The sequence below is a fragment of the Coregonus lavaretus genome (assembly GCF_964263955.1).
Source record: "Coregonus lavaretus genome assembly, chromosome: 19".
NCBI lineage: Eukaryota > Metazoa > Chordata > Actinopteri > Salmoniformes > Salmonidae > Coregonus > Coregonus lavaretus.
Window position 1 is genome coordinate 26,972,594 of NC_140006.1, and position 17,398 is coordinate 26,989,991.

Genomic DNA, 17,398 nt, shown 5'->3' on the forward strand with positions numbered 1-17,398 from the left:
AGTCTGTCGCTGCCTTCCATCACAATCCCCCTCTCTCTTCCTTCCTGCCTTCACTTGTCCAAGCCTCAGAGACTGACTGCGTCTGACTCCTTCCTCACATCTCATTTGTCCATTTCCTTTCCTCAGTGTCCATTTCCCCTGCTGACTCTGACTGAGATAAATGAATGTTTTGGTTTCAACAAAGCAGCCAAACGGCTCCATTTCTTATTCTCCCTCAGCCGCCATCATCATCATTGACTTCCTGTGAAGGGCTCATGTTAAACTGCATAGTAGTACGAGCGTAGCAAGTGTTTTATAAACACCCACACACTTATTTCCTCTTTCTCTTAGCTCCCGTAGTCTCACACACACACACACACACTTCTCCACACACACACTTCTCCACACACACACAAACACACTTCTACATACCCACACACACACTTCTCCACACACACTCTTGGGAGGGCTGCCCTGCCTGCCCGGCAGGCTAAATGCTTCATTTAAATGAATCAATCAGGAGGAAGCGGCTCAGCTCAGAGTAGAGCTGGTCTAGCCACATATTAAATATCAGCCTGCTGCTGGAGAACTGAACTGGTGCATAAGCATAGCAGCTTGGGATGTATTGATCTGGGATGCGTCCCAAATGGTACCCTATTCCCTTTATAGTGCACTACTTTTGACCGGAGCCCTATAGGCCCTGGTCAAAAGTAGTGTACTATAAAGGGAATGATGTGCCATTTGGGACACAGACCTGATCTGGGCTCATCAGTACAATGTGATCACGTCTCTGGCCCTATCCCTTCCTCCCTCCACCCCTCTTCCTGGATGACTGTGTGTGTACCCAGGATGAATCTGTGTGTGTGCGGAGTGGGAGGATGAATTCATCAGCAGCACATCCTCTGGGGCAGCGTCATTATGATCCATTTGTGTGGCAGACAGACACATTTAAACACAGTGACTGTCTGAGGGTTAGGGAGGGAAAGCCTTGTGTCCATAAGGAAAACAGTGTAAGGGGTTTAGACAAAAGTGAGTGTAGGAATAGTGAGTTTGCTCTTTTTCTTTGCTGTGTGTGTGTGCGTGTGTGTCGGCATGAAGAAAGACAGATGAGCATTCCCTAAGTGGTGAAGCCAGAAGCATGACAGCTTAGGTTGATTCATCGCTGTAACCCTGTTGAGGCTCCCTGCCTCCCCGCTCGTACACACATACGCGCACACACACACCTACATACACACACGGTCCATCTCCCTCCCACACACACACACACACACACACACAAACACACACATTCACGACAGCCACAGAGACAGCCACCTCTCTGTGCCATTATGTGGTGGAAAGGGGCATTAGGCGTGTTTGGCAGGCTGGGCATAGATCACTCCCGCTGGTTGATGTCAGACCGAAGGAAGAGTAGGCCTAAGCCATGAGAAGGGCCTCCTGCCTGCCTCCTCAATCAGCTTTATTAGCTTAGCTATCGGCTGCTCTGCTCCAGATGTGACACACGCCCGTGTATTTAATATGTTTCCACCAGCCAGGCAGAGAGAGAGAGGCTCACCAACCAGTCTGCTCTGGAGCACTGACTCACTAGTTGCATCTCAATTGGCACCCTTTATAGTGCCCTACTTTTGATTGTGCCCTATGGGAAAAATTAAGTTAAACGTAGTGCACTATATAGGGAATAGGGTGCCATTTGGGACATATCCACAGTCAGTCACAGTAACTCTCCAGCCGAACCTATATTATTCCCAGATATTTTGTGTTTTTCCTCCCTTCCTACCGTTGTTGTCTACTTAAGCATTAAGGCACAAGGAGGTGTGGTATATGGCCAATATACCACGGCTAAGGGCGGTTCTTATGCATGACGCATCGTGGAGTGCCTGGACACAGCCCTTAGCCGTGGTATATTGGCCAAATACCACAAACCCCTGAGGTGCCTTATTGCTATTATAAACTGGTTACCAACGTAGTTAGAGCAGAAAAAAATCAATGTTTTGTCATACCCGTGGTATACGGTCTGATATACCACTACTGTCAGCCAATCAGCATTCAGCCCCCCCCCCCAGTTTAGAAAAGTCCTTATTTGATCAGGTTCCAGAGGATGTTAGGAGGATATTGTATTATATGCCAGAGGGAGATGAAGTCTTTCATCATAGAGAGAGGGTTGTTCTGGGAATTATAGTTTTTAACTGTTCCTCCTTAGTGTCTGTTGGCTTAGTGGGAGGAACAAGCCTGTATTATTAGTGTTGTCACAGAAGAGAAAGAGATGTGGTAGTGATTTTATTGAAATAAAAATTGTATTCAAATAAAAATAAATCATTAAATCTCATAACATTTCAGTAAAATGTTGCCTGCATGTTGTTACATTTGGATCTTTCTGTTGGCATTCTCTTAATTTTAGTGCCAAAATCTATAAGCAAAGAAATGGGCATGCAGTGTGACAGTTTTATGGGCAATTTCCTGATACGGAAGAAATAGGCTTAATCTGAGAATCCCTTTTTAAGGAGACCAAATAAGGGATTGAATGATTTTAGAGGAACAAGAGGCTGAAATTCCCTTCTTGCTGTTTGCAAAATGCATGTATTTGTGGGGACTTTCTCAGCCCTCGTTCTCAAATTGAAATGAGGTTTGTCTCCTTTCGTTATGTTGATGCATTGTGTGTGTGTGTTGCGGTAGTGAAATCTCTGATCTCATCCGAGATGGGTAATGATCTCTTGGCATCTGGGTCGTCTCCAACCCCGCTCGTTCCCAACAAGATAAATGAGCTCTCCAATGCCGCCAATGTGATTGCTGCAAATTTTCATGCTCAACATGAAACAATGGCAGAGATTTCCATGTAGCTGCGCAAATAATTAAATCTGGCCTCAATTTATAAGTGATGACTCTACCCCACGTCCTCCTCTGCCTCTCCCCATCTCCCCCCTCAGACCCTGTGAGAGCGAGGAGCCCTCCCCCAATAGCCATCTGAGACCTTTTTTTAAATGTATTTTTAAATTTAAAAAAATAATTGTAATATTTCAAACATACAATCTACTTGCAGTGAAGCCGCTCAACATTATGTCACATTAGTCATCTAACAGACTCCCATCCAGAGTGACCCACAGAAGCAACCAAGGTCAACGCCCTGCTCAAGGGCATGTCGACAGATCTCCCATAAGGTCAAAAACGGGGACCCGAACCAGCGACCCATCAGCCACCAGCCCAAGCTCCCAACCACCAGGCCACCAGCCTTCCATGATCCCCCCCACAGTTCCCCAAGAACTGCTCCTCAACCAAAGGAGAACCCCAGCCCCCCCCCCCCCCCCCCCACAGTCCTCCCCCCCCCCCCCACAGTCCTCCCCGAGAAAAATACAATCATTCCATTCCCCACCCACAAGACTGTCCCCAAGCCCCCAATGCACCAACAAAATGAACAAAAGACAAAGGAAAACAGCAATGCAAAAAACAAAAGACATCAAGGACAACAAAAATCAGAACAGGAAGGCCAACCGAATATGTTTGAGTGCATATTTACGTGTGTGTGTGTGTGTGTGTCCGTGTATGTGCATTTGAATGAGAGTGTGTGTGTGTATGCATGTGTACAAACCCCTGCACGGCATCAGCCTCAGGCAAACAGGCATTAGCTGTAACAACACTGCCTCTCAGTGTCATTCAAACATACTTTTTGTTCTGTTTTATTTGGACTTTATTTTTGACTTTTATCTTTGTCTGTCATTTTATCCCCCGCCCAGCAACTCCACTCCCACTTGTCTCCAATTCCACATCCCAACCCTCAGCTTCCCTCAGCCCATCCCACCTATCTCTGCTGGCCACCCTCTTCGGATTTCTACACTTAATTATCTGTAAGGTGCCTCAGTCAAGCAGTGAAATTCAACCACAAACACCAGGGAGGTTTTCCAATGGTTCGCAAAGAAGGGCACCAATTGGTAGATGGGTAAAAAAAAACATTGAATATCCCTTTGAGCGTGGTGAAGTTATTAATTACACTTTGGATGGCGTAGTCATTACAAAGATACAGGCATCCTTCCTAACTCAGTTGCCGGAGAGGACAGAAACAGCTCAGGGATTTCACCATGAGGCCAATGGTGACATTAAAAGCATTACAGACTTAAATGGCTGTGATAGGAAAAAATTGAGGATGGATCAAAAACGTAGTTTCTCCACAATAATAATCTAATTTACAGAGTGAATACAAAGAAGCCTGTACAGAATAACAATATTCCGAAACATGCATCCTGTATGCAATATGGCACTAAAGTAATATTGCAAAACATTTGGCAACATTCTTCGCATACAAAGCGTTATGTTTGGGGCAAATCCAATACAATACATTACTGCGGACACTTTCCATATTTTCAAGCATAGTGGTAGCTGAATCATGTTATGGGTATGCTTGTAATCGTTAAAGACAGTAGTTTTTCAGAATAAAAATGAAACGGAATAGAGCTAAGCACAGACAAAATCCTGGAGGAAAACCTTCAGTCTTCTTTCCACCTGACACTGGGAGATGAATTCACCTTTCAGCAGGACATTCACCCAAAACACAAGGCCAAATATACACTGGAGTTGCTTACCAAGATGACATTGAATGTTCCTGAGTGGCCGAGTTACAGTTTTGACTTAAACCTGCTTGAAAATCTATGGCAAGACCTGAAAATGGTTTTCTAGCAAAGATCAACAACCAATTTGACAGAGCTTGAATAATTTTTAAAAGAATAATGTGCAAATGTTGCACAATCTAGGTGTGGAAAGCTTTTGTTAGAGACTCACAGCTGTAATCGCTGCCAAAGGTGATTCTAACACGTATTGACTTGGTTGAATACTTATCTAATCAAGATATATTTGTTTTCTTTTTCTTTCCTTTTTTTACAATGTTAAAATATTTCTTCCACTTTGACATTAGAGTATTTTGTGTAGATCGTTGACAAAAATTACAATTCAATCAATTTTAATCCCATTTTGTAACACAACAAAATGTGGAAAAATTCAAGGGGTGTGAATAATTTCTGAAGGCACTGTGAATGGGGGAGGAAGTGGATGTGGATTAATCCCCATTGTAAAAGGTTGTCAGTCCCCTGGGTCTCTCTTCTCCTCCTCCCTCTCTCCTGAATCTAACTGAAATTACACCAGCCAGTAATGTGCTCAGGAGGCCCTCCCTGCCTGAGAGATGAAAGGCGAAGATATAGATGGACGCTAGATTAAGATAACGGGCTGATGGAGATGGATTGCAGGGGTGCAGTGGCCCAGGGAGCCTGGCAAGGCCGGCTAATGAAATGAGAAATGGGCGCACAGCACAGCCTCCACCGCCTCCCGCAAAAATTCAGACTGAACACAGGACACTTAATGGGGAAGAAGGACAAGTTCCCTCTCGCTTTCTTTCTTTCTCTATTTCTTTCTCAATCTCTCGCTCTTTCCATCCTGTGGCAGTAAGAGGGGAGGATCACAGCTGAGATTACATATATGAACTGTTCTTTGGTTCCATCCTCTTGTGTGTTCAGTAGGGATAACTTTTGAAACACTACTACTTAACTTAAGATTTGAGTTTTCCATTGTACGTTGTGCCTTTCTGAACACAACCCCAGGTTCTTTGTAGTCCTCCAAGATAGGCTTGGGCGATACCTCGGTATACGGTGCATTTTGAAATACCGATGGTATGATTTTCAATATGCCACTGCTTATAACTATAAGTTAAGTCTAAGATGTGTCATAAATTATATCCAGCTCAGGGCTCCAGCTGTGCATTTGGTTTGCAAACTTTTTAGCTAAGTGGCTAGATGTCAAGATCAAGCTTTTTGGTTGCAGCAACAACAACAAAATAGCGGCCCTTGTGTGCACTTCCGGTAATACCGTATACCCCAGTATGGTACAGAAACTGTATGAAAATGTGGATACCGCCCAACCCTACTCCAAGACCTGTAGTGTCCCAGCTACACAGAGATGGTGTAGCGGCCTGGGAAACTTTGCATGAGGTAGTATTTGAGGTTACATTGTAAGTCTTGTCAGGTGTTATCTGTACTAAGGCCACTACAACTTCAATGCCCCACAGAGTCCCACTGGGGTCACAAACCTCAGCCCAGGCCTGATTCACGGCCCTGTTTTATGCCCACAATGTTTGCTTTACTTGTATTTCCCTTAGCATAACATGCCTCAACCAATAACTTACCTCCTCTTTTATAAATCATTTCAGGTTTAGCACAGGTTGTTTGGTATATTTTAAGCTGCTGTCTTAACATGGATTTTTTAGAGGAAAACCTGGTTCAGTCTGCTTTCCAACAGACACTAGGAGACAAATTCACCTTTCAGCAGGACAATAACCTAAAACACAAGGGCAAATATACACTGGAGTTGCTTACCAAGACAACATTGAATGTTCCTGAGTGGCCTAGTTACAGTTTTGACTTAAATGGCTGTCTAGCAATGATCAACAAACAACTTGACAGAGCTTGAAGACTTTTTAAAAGAATAATGTGCAAATATTGTACAATCCAGGTGTGCAAAGCTCTTGGAGACTAACCCAGAAAGACTCACAGCTGTAATCGCTGCCAAAGGTGATTCTAACATGTATTGACCCAGGGGGTTGAATACTTATCTAATCAAGATATATTAGTGTTTTATTTTTCATTAGAAATAAATGTTAGAATTTTTCTTCCATTTTGACATACATTTTGTGTAGATCGTTGACCAAAAAAATTGTTACATTAAATCAATTTTAATCCCACTTTGTAACACAACAAAATGTGGAAAAGGTAAAGGGGTGTGAATACATTCTGAAGGCACTGTATGGTGAAAGTGGTATATATATACTAATAGATGTTACGATCCAGTTTGCTAATGCCTGATGTCCAGCTGGTCTGTCTGGGTTGGTTTGGTTGGGGCTGGCACCCCTGATACAATCATCAAATGGTTGATTATTTTCAGCCCAGTGAGATCATCCAGTCCCTTCTGCCTAGAGTGTAGTTAACTAGGGGCACACAAAAACACACACTCTGTCGGCCATTCATCGCTCCCAACGGCTCAGACCTCCACATAAAGAAAGATTAAAAACCCCTTTTATTGCACGAGGGAATTAAATAACTTTTAGAATGTGGTTTCTTATAAATCACCGGCTAAATGAATATTCATCATCAAACCACGTCGTGTCTGAAAGAGAGAGGGGAGAGGAGGGTTGTTCTTTATAGGGAAAAGTTTTACTCAGTGCCGCCCAATGACAGTGTTGGTTGAGTGAACCACCACAGGGATTTATGATGCTGTTAAAGGGAAAACACCAGGCTACGGAGGACAGCGCTACTGGGCCTGCTTTATAAGCAAGCACGCTAATCAAGGCTAAATGCTTTTTTACAAGCGCCCAGCTAATAAGAGGAGATTTTAAAGCTTTATGGCCATGATGTTGCAGATTGGAGTCACAGGACAGGAGAGAATGACTGGCCTGGTGTCTCCTTTCTCTGGCTATCCTTGGCCAAGGTCTCTGTCAAGTCAAACAAGAGTTTCAAGTTGACTCGAGTCACCAACTGTATTATAATGGAATAACACCAGACATGGGAACATTTAAGCTCTTGAAATCATATTCAGCTTAACTCAAATGAAATAGAATAAATAGAAAGACAAAAACAAATCTTTATTCAATGTAGTTATTGTGCTAGGTAAGTTGAATTACGTTGTGTTGAGTGGCCTGTCTAGCTCTACTCCTGTACTGTACTGTCTCTGTGTTCCTCAGGGCCCTCCACTCCTCCTCATTGAACAACCACACAGGGCCAGTAGTATAATAAATTAAGCCATAGATAGCCAAGGCGCTGGGCCCTCCGACTGGCCACTAATCGGAGTGGGGGAGCGCTGTGCCCTGCTGCGTGCCTCCCGCTGAGAGCTGGTCCAATGGTAAATCAATACTGTAGATCAGCGTTCCATCTGGCTGGAAAATGAGCGGATCACCATAAACATCTGGCCAGCACCGCGTCCTGGGCAATCATTGGCGGCCATATTGATTTAGTTATTGCTAGTTCATATGCTGCAGGACAGTGTTAAACGTACATTCTCCAGGCAGGGGCATTAATCAAGGGATATTTAGTAGAGGGCCTGAGAGGTGAGGAGGAGAGGGAGCTGTAAATCCTGGGTCAGTCAGTGTAGGTATAGGACCTGGGAGGATACAGACCGATAGACAGATGTTAAATGGGGACGTGTCATGTACACTATAAAGACAGCTCAGTGTCCTGACAAGGAAGGACTGAATGAAAAGCTCGTCGGCGAGAATTAACACACTCAAAGCAATCAGATCCTGGGACTGAGGAAGAAGATTAAGAATGATTACCGGTACACATTAAAATGGCCTACAAATACCCTAGCCTCTGGATTCCTGCGGTGCTGCTACCGTAGAGACAAAACAAGGGATTCCGTGATGTATGATCCTTTTTTCTCTGAGTGTCACTGTGACCTGACCCAAGCCTCTCCCCCTCTGTTGCAGGATCACAGAGGGCTCGAAAGCCACCACGTTCGAAGCACTAAAGGCTCGTATCCGGGAGCTGGAGAAACAGATCCTTAGAGGAGACAGATATAAGTGTCTCATCTGCATGGTAAGGAACTAACATAGTCCTTCAATTCATTCTGTACATCCATGTGCTTTTCTCTGTCTCTCTATGCATGTCTGCTATACCGGAGTGTTTAAACCCAAGCAACCTGCCCATCCACTACTTAAACAACTGTTGGGGTGCGTCCCAAATGGCACCCTATTCCCTATATAGTGCACTACTTTTGACCTGGGCCCGTACGGAATAGGGTGCAATTTAGGATGCGGCCTTACGGTATGCAGGCAGAGGCTTTGTGTTGACATGTACGGTCTGGTGGTTGAAGTGATTCCTGCATGGCCTGAAAGTCAGCCCTCCCTCCTCCACCTGATTGTGTGTGTGTGTGTGTCAGAGAGATGCTGTTGCACCAACTGTCATATAGCTCTGAATCCCTAGCTGCAAGCAGCCCCTTGTATTGGCTTATTACCATCGTGCAGCTTTGAGGGGGATTTCTGACCATTTCAACTGATGGTTCATTATCATTTGGTGGGGATCAATAAGCAAACTGTTGTCTTTGGTTATTGATGTCACCACGGGGATTTGACATCCATCAATGCGTCCGGTTCCACGAGATTTGATTATCTGTCCTGTCCCTAATGACTGGCTCGGCCATCCGCTCCCCTGGTCTATGTGAGAGAATCAGACAACATGGATTAAGAACAGAACACCACATACCTGAGCAACCCTTTCCTAAGTGTGTGTGTTGTGGTGGTACTTCCCCCATTGTCACTCATAGCCACACACACCCACACCGCCATCTTCTAGTCTCACCTTGAGAATGAGTGAAGAGTGAAGAAGCCAGATTCCTCAGCTTTGGCAGCCCCTTCTCCCTGGCCCGGGCCCCACAACTCTTGACTCTGTGAAAAGCAAGCAATTACTGACGCCTGTCCCTCCTAAAGGTCGTCCCAGCCCCGGGGTGACGGAGAGGAGAGGGGAAGAGATGCATATTGATCACTCCTGCCCTCCAGCGACCATCGTAAAGCTCATTTGTCATTACTGTCGTCTCCTCCCGTCACAAATCTCACTCAGCCAGGCTGAGGAGTGAAGACGCTATGCCCTTCTGCTCTGATGGACACGCCTGCTTGTTGACGGGATTTAGATTAGTCTTTTTTTAAGATGGGTGAGCGGTGAGGAAATAGCCTATTCAATAACCTGAAAGTCCAACCCACCAGCCAAGGTGGTCATATTTGACTGCTAACACCTCATCACTCCTTTTGAAAGACAAAATGGCGTGTGCTTGGAAGGCAGTAGAGTTGAATATCTTTCTCTACAAGATCCTCAAGGAGTTTGTTTTGCAAACTGTTTGTGTTCTCTGAACACTTGTTAAAGCATCATACAGGCAGAAGGAGTCAGCAGGGTCCGTATCAGTGGATCTCTACCACCACCTGCTGTTGCTTTAAGGAACTGGGCACTAGATGGATGCATTTCACATCACATCATCTTCACGTTCAGTGTTCCCTGTTCTGTTTCAATGCATTTCATAGAAACAACATTCTGGCTTGTAAAATGATAATCTATGGCATGTGTTGGACATCGAACATGTTGCTGATTATTTTGCTCAGAGCCTGCTACAAGTCTCAAACATATCACATCACACGAGCTGCAACAGAAACTTTAGTGGGTGTTTCTCTCCAGTCCCTAGTGCCTCCCAGGTTGTGTGTGAATGCATGTATCGGTGTCCAGTCCGTCCGTACCTGTTTCTTTCTATGCTTTGTAGTCCGCCACATTCTTGTGCTCAGCAGTGCCCCATCTGTACTTCCCTACAGAGGAAGAGATTCCAAACAGACAGGGCTGAAGACAAGAATCTGGGCCAATCGGGGCGGGCCCTCGCGGTAACAACGCCCAATGAGAGGCGGGTTGCTGAGAGCTGTTCTAAGCCCCTCCCCCCGCTCAGCATTTACTGTTTGTATAGAGGCTACGTTATGGGCGGCGGCGGGATTAAACGGCTGCTCCCGCTCCGGAGGGTAAGGCTCTCTGTGCTCCCTTCCCACCCTCCCTCGCCCCTCTGCCTGCCCGCCCGCCCATCACCCGGCTGGGCTGGCCACCCCCCTCCTCCATGCCTGTGCTTTTAGCTGTGCTGCCTGGTGCTTTGGTTTGATGGCGTCGTTCGTCAGGGCCTGTCCAGTGTTGTACCGTGTGTGCCTGCGACAGCATTTGTGTCTATTTGTGTCAGTCCACACAGTTCCCCTTTAACCTCTTATGTTAATGTTCCCCCCCCCCCCCCCCCTCCCCATGTGGCAGGACTCGTACACGATGCCCCTCACCTCCATCCAGTGCTGGCACGTCCACTGTGAGGAATGCTGGCTCAGGACTCTGGTGAGAACCCAACGCCACCCAGCCTCCACAACACATCACAACACTGCTGTTGCATGGCAACACTACTTCATAACATTACAGCCACTGGTTTCATAGTGACTGAACTCCCTTCCTCCCTCTCTCTTTCTCTGTGGTACATTCCAACAGGGACATGGTAACACAAAATGGTCGCCCCAAATGGGTAGTTAAACTCTGAAATAAAGAGGTCTAATTCTTTCCTCTGAATTATGTCCCTCTAGGTCTACACGCACACACAGTCTTATGTGTTTTTATTCTCCAAATTTAGCTGTTGGTCAGTGATTAGCCAGTGGAAGCTTTGTAGGTACCTCTCCTCCTCTATTCTCTTTACAAACACAGTAGTGAGTCCCACCTAACTCCTCAACCCCTGGGCAGGACTCTTTAACCCCTTATTGTATAGTGGTTTCCTGATATCAGTGGAATTCAGGCTTATTAGTGTTTTAATGATTCATCTTTCCTATAACGCCAGAAGATGTAATATGCGTTTTCCAAAACACCACGCAGAGAGAACATTCGCTAAGTGCGTCGTTGGAGCATGTGTCGATACTGAAAGAATTGAAAGAAATGCAGCGCTGCTGTCTGATCAGCTTTCTCCATTCAAATCCTATCTTAACATTCTAATTATTCCATAATACTGACGATGGATCAGCTCCTAGAGCGATATTACCATCTAATGGTTGCAAATATTGATGCGGCTTATTCTAATGCTTACCCTACAATAATGCACTCAATCACAGATTCATTTGGTACATCATTGCACATATTGAAATATATTGAAGCAAATTACAGACAGTGTAGCCTACAAATACAATTCAATTGTCTGAACGTTACATTTATTTCAATATTATTTGAAATATAAAGGCCTATGTAGCCTACAGGCCTACTGTTTTTATTTTTCTTGGTTTTCATTAATCTTTTTATCCTTTGCTTGCTCAATTGCAAAGACATTGGCAACTTTGTATTTGTAGTCAACTTCATTTCCAAGTTATCGGTGGTCACAGAGAGAAAGATAAACAGCTTGATTCTATGTTTAGTGGAGATCTTCTGTGTATAAAGTCACGTGGAAGGGCAAAAAAGCATCTAACAACGCACTTAGCTGTTCTTAACAGGTCTGGGGCAGTCTGTAAATAACGAGTGTTTTCAAGTGCAACTTTAATAAAGATGGTTTTGGGAAACCGCTGGGAGATTTAACGATGTTCCTACAAAGGTTCTAACGATGAGCTTAGCCTTAAGATGCTTTTGGAAAACCGGGCCCTGTACAGTATGCCCAGCCAGGCAGAGAAACCTCCAGGACCGCTGCTGTAGCCTTTGTTTTGGGGAGCATTTGTTGTCCCTGATGCACTCCACCCTCTCCTTTCATCTCCTCCTGTTTTTAGCTGCTCTCTCCCAACAGGGAGACGGCTGGCGTTATCAACTAACACTTTTTGCTACTACACACAGAAGCAATTCATAAGAAAATGCTTCCCAGCCACAGCTTAGCCCTCCTACCTCCTTCTCCAATATACAATATATTAAATACACTGCTGTGTTTTTTTTAAATCACAAAGCCCTGTGTGTGAAAGACAAAGGCGGTGGAGGAAGGAGGGCGGTAGAAGGGGAAGACGGAGGGGTGGTTAAGAAATGTGTGCCTGCTGCAGCAGCTTGTTCCTAATGTGGGCGTTAAAATGTTGCCCGAAGACAGCAATAAAAGCGTTGCGCGGCAGGGCTCCCCGCGTTTTGATCAAAGTAAATGCATGTAATCTAGTTACAGTCAGGCAGTTTTTTTACGAATTTAATAGAGCGCGGCAGCTGGCGTGCAATGTGAGAAGCCCACACCATACACCAGGCTCATTAAGATCAGGTAACTCCTTTATTTTATATGAAGAAATGCAAGAAAGGCCAGGCCGTCATTCCTTTGTGTAAAGAGGGGAGAGATGGAGGAACCTGGTTCTTATTGGATCCAGGGTGGAGGAGGGGAGGTTCTTTGTGGAAATCCAAGCAGTCTGGGTGAGGTATACAACAATATACAAAGACGATACGGTACGGTAGCTCGTCTGTCTGTCTGCAAGGTGGTTAGGCACTAATTTAAGTTCAGAGCGATCTTTATTCACTTTTGAAATGAACCTGTATGCTGTTAAGACATAACAAGAGAGCTTATCAGTTTGGGCTTGGTCCAAGACTCCCTAACAGTTTCTCTGAGTTCATGTTACTGTTACGGAGACCACCTCCACTCATGGCCCCTCCCCCCCTCTCCTTAGCCAGGTCATCTTTGGTCTAGACATGAGCAGACCTGTTAGGAGCCACAAATCCTCTTTGCACCGGGGTGAGAGAGCTGTCCAGGGCTACCCAGGCCCCCCAGCTGCCCCTTGACTCTAGGTGAGAGAGCTGTCCAGGCCCCCTGACTCCTGGTTCAGGCAGCATGGAGACTCCACTGTTTGCCAACAGCTGTGTGCTCCCTTGTCTGGAGGAAAGATTTAACCCTGTGTACTTAAACACAGTGTACACACACACACACACACAGGGCAAACCCAGCCCACCACATGAGTGTGTCAAGGCTCAGTGTATGAACTCTACCCCCTAGTCCAGTAACTCCCACGATGTACCCTCTGCGTACTCTGCATTAATTCCAGATAGATCACAGGTCAGTCTAGATCACCTGGGTTCATTCAGATAGATCACAGGTCAGTCTGGATCACCTGGGTTCATTCCAGATAGATCACAGGTCAGTCTAGATCACCTGGGTTCATTCCAGATAGATCACAGGTCAGTCTAGATCACCTGGGTTCATTCAGATAGATCACAGGTCAGTCTGGATCACCTGGGTTCATTCCAGATAGATCACAGGTCAGTCTAGATCACCTGGGTTCATTCCAGATAGATCACAGGTCAGTCTAGATCACCTGGGTTCATTCCAGATAGATCACAGGTCAGTCTAGATCACCTGGGTTCATTCCAGATAGATCACAGGTCAGTCTAGATCACCTGGGTTCATTCAGATAGATCATAGGTCAGTCTGGATCACCTGGGTTCATTCCAGATAGATCACAGGTCAGTCTAGATCACCTGGGTTCATTCCAGATAGATCATAGGTCAGCCTAGATCACCTGGGTTAATTCCAGATAGATCCCAGGTCAGTCAGCTAGTACCTTTCAGACTTTACATACACAGGTCCCAGTGTGCTGGAAGTTAACTCATGCTCTGAGCACACACACAGGTAGTAGGCTACACCTCCTCCTCACACATCAGTGTGGTTCCAGTACCTTTCCCCATACCTCTCTTTCCTCTTAATGAGTCAGTGACAGGAGACTCGTGAGAGTTCAGTGACAGCAGGTGGTCTACATGTCCCATGTCTTTTGTGTTTGAGCTGGTGTCAGCCCTTGTAGGGTGAGAGGTTCAGCTAGATTAAATTGGTCAGGCTCAATCAAACTCTCAAAGCATTTTAAAGAAAATACTATTTGAACCCAGGGCTAATGCAGGGTGAGTGTTCAGGTAGAGACTATGCTTGGCACTTTGCATATTGTTAGGTTGTGTAGCAGCCCTCCCTCCTGCCGTGGCAGACGCCCACGTCCGTCTCTCTCCCCCATCCACCCAGGACACCACCACTAGGGTTGAATATATTCCCAGTATTTTACAAATGTTCCATCCCGAGAATAAATCACTTTGAAGCGTATTAATATGTATGGATCAAATCTGATGCTACCTTAGCCTGATGAGTCATAGGCTTATATTAAATACATTTTAGAAGCCCTACATTAACAACATTTAATGAGGCAAGCCCAAAAAAGCCCAAATGATTGTGCCGTTATCCAATACATATATGATATAGGCTACTGCACATTACGCACGATAGAAAAACATAAAAGCCCATAGATGTAGCTAGCTATATGCTCTCTTGGGTAAATAAATGAAACTAGCTCCAGTAGGCTCATGTATTACTGTACTGTATTGTATTATACTGTATTATATGGACTGGAATTACATACATTGTTCAAACCATGATAAAGCAGAAGATAACATGTGATTCTGGTGCAGCACATGCGGCCTATGAAGTTACAAGTATAGGCTAGCGAATTTGATTTTAATTTTGAAATATAATAGGGCCTATTTGTATAATTAGTAAGCTGACACATACAGTACCAGTCAAAAGTTGGGACAAACCTACTCATTCAAGGGTTTTTCTTTATTTTTACTATTTTCTACATTGTAGAATAATAGTGAAGACATCAAAACTATGAAATAACACATATGGAATCATGTAGTAACCAAAAAAGTGTTAAACATATCAAAATATATTTTATATTTGAGATTCTTCAAAGTAGCCACCATTTGCCTTGATGACAGCTTTCCACACTCTTGGTATTCTCTCAACCAGCTTCATGAGGAATGCTTTTCCACCAGTCTTGAAGGAGTTCCCACATATGCTGAGCACTTGTTGGCTGCTTTTCCTTCACTCTGCTGTCCAACTCATCCCAGACCATCTCAATTGGGTTGAGGTCGGGTGATTGTGGAGGCCAGGTCATCTGATGCAGCACTCCATCACTCTCCTTCTTGATCAAATTGCCCTTAGACAGCCTGGAGGTGTTTTGGGTCGTTGTCCTGTTGAAAAACAAATGATAGTCCCACTAAGCGCAAACCAAATGGGATGGCGTATCGCTGCAGAATGCTGTGGTAGCTATGCTGGTTAAGTGTGCCTTGAATTCTAAATAAATCACTGACAGTGTCACAAGCAAAGCACCATCACACCTCCTCCTCCATGCTTCACAATGGGAACCACACATGCGGAGGTCATTCGTTCACCTACTCTACGTCTCACAAAGACACAGCGATTGGAACCAAAAATCTCAAATTTGGACTCCAGACCGAAGGACAGATTTCCACCGGTCTAATGTCCATTGCTCGTGTTTCTTGGCCAAAGCAAGTCTCTTCTTCTTATTGGTGTCCTTTAGTAGTGGTTTCTTTGCAGCAATTCGACCATGAAGGCCTGATTCACGCAGTCTCCTCTGAACAGTTGATGTTGATGTGTCTGTTACTTGAACTCTGTGAAGCATTTATTTGGGCTGCAATCTGAGGTGCAGTTAACTCTAATGAACTTATCCTCTGCAGCAGAGATAACTCTGGGTCTTCTGAAACAGGATACAAGTGGGAAATATAAAGACCCAGTCCATTAAAAAAATTGAAGGCCCCTTGCACTTCAGTGTTGTGATGCAAAGATTCTAGCAAAATGTATAGCGCATAGAATAAAAAGGTATTTTCGGACATTATTCATTCTAATCAGACAGGTTTTCTACATGGACAATACATTGGAGATAATATAAGGCAAGTGCTGGAAACAATAGAACACTATGAACAATCTGGGAAACCAGGCCAGCTATTCATAGCAGACTTTGAAAAGGCATTTGATAAAGTATGACTGGAGTTTATATATAAATTCCTGGTGTATTTCAATTTTGGAGAATCTCTTATAAAATCGGTTAAAATCATGTAAAGTAACACTAAGTGGAAAATAGTAAATAATGGCTATTTCTCAGAAAGTTTTAAACTGTCAAGAGGAGTAAAACAAGGTTGTCCACTATCGGCATATCTATTTAATATGGCCATCGAAATGTTAGCTATTAAAATCAGATCCAGCAATAATATCAAGGGATTAGAAATCCAGGGCTTAAAAACAAAGGTGTCATTGTACGCTGATGATTCATGTTTTCGTTTAAATCCACAATTTGAATCCCTCCACAGCCTCATAGAGGATCTAGATACATTTTCTAACCTCTCTGGATTACATCCAAATTATGATAAATGTACTATATTACGTAAAATCACCTTGATTAATTCTTTAGTATTGTCCCAGTTAACCTATTTGCTTATGGTCTTGCCTACGCCTAGCGAACAGTTTTTAAAATTGTTTTTAGAAAAAATATTCAATTTTATTTGGAACGGCAAACCAGACAAAATTAAACGAGCCTATTTATATAATGAATATGAATTCGGAGGACAGAAATTATTCAATATTAAAGCATTAGACCTATCACTAAAAGCTTCAGTTATACTTAAATCTGAACTTGTTCTCTAGCAAATTAGTAAGATTGTCTCACTCACCCCATGTTCAAGAATGGCCTTTTTCTCTTTATTCAGATTACAACCTCTCACTTTCAGTTATTTGAAAAGGAAAAAGTCTCCCAAATATCACTATTTCTAAAACAAGCCATAGAAAGTTGGTTGCAATTTCAATTTAATCCTCCAGAAACTCCAGAACAAATAATGTATATTGTGGTTAAACTCAAATATACTAATTGATTAAAGATAATTGATTAAAGATTTAAAAAAATAAAAAATATATGATCTTCGTAAATTATATCATAGGTTGGACTGGTGGAGTTATGTCGCACATGCAGCTAACAAAAACATATGGAAATGTCTGCTCTACCCAAAATTACAACCAAATAATTGCAGCATTTCCCCCTTCCACTTTCCAAATGGAAGAGGAAAGTGGAAGGGGGAAAAAGTAAGGAACTTGTCTGTCAGCCCTGCATTAAAGAACCATAATTGGTTAAAGAAAA

General features: G+C 44.0%; 1 protein-coding gene across 3 annotated transcripts in view; it reads left to right on the forward strand.

The window, feature by feature from the left end:
* Positions 1-17,398, forward strand: part of LOC311146507 (E3 ubiquitin-protein ligase RNF220-like) — a gene marked incomplete at its 5' end in the record, with an annotated part of 169,310 nt that overhangs the window by 137,223 nt on the left and 14,689 nt on the right. For all 3 annotated transcript variants that reach the window (XM_084183013.1, XM_084183014.1, XM_084183015.1), the window contains 2 exons: positions 8,432-8,540; positions 10,773-10,847. In XM_084183013.1, coding sequence (XP_084039139.1) covers positions 8,432-8,540; positions 10,773-10,847 — 184 coding nt within the window. The remainder of the gene's footprint in view (positions 1-8,431; positions 8,541-10,772; positions 10,848-17,398) is intronic.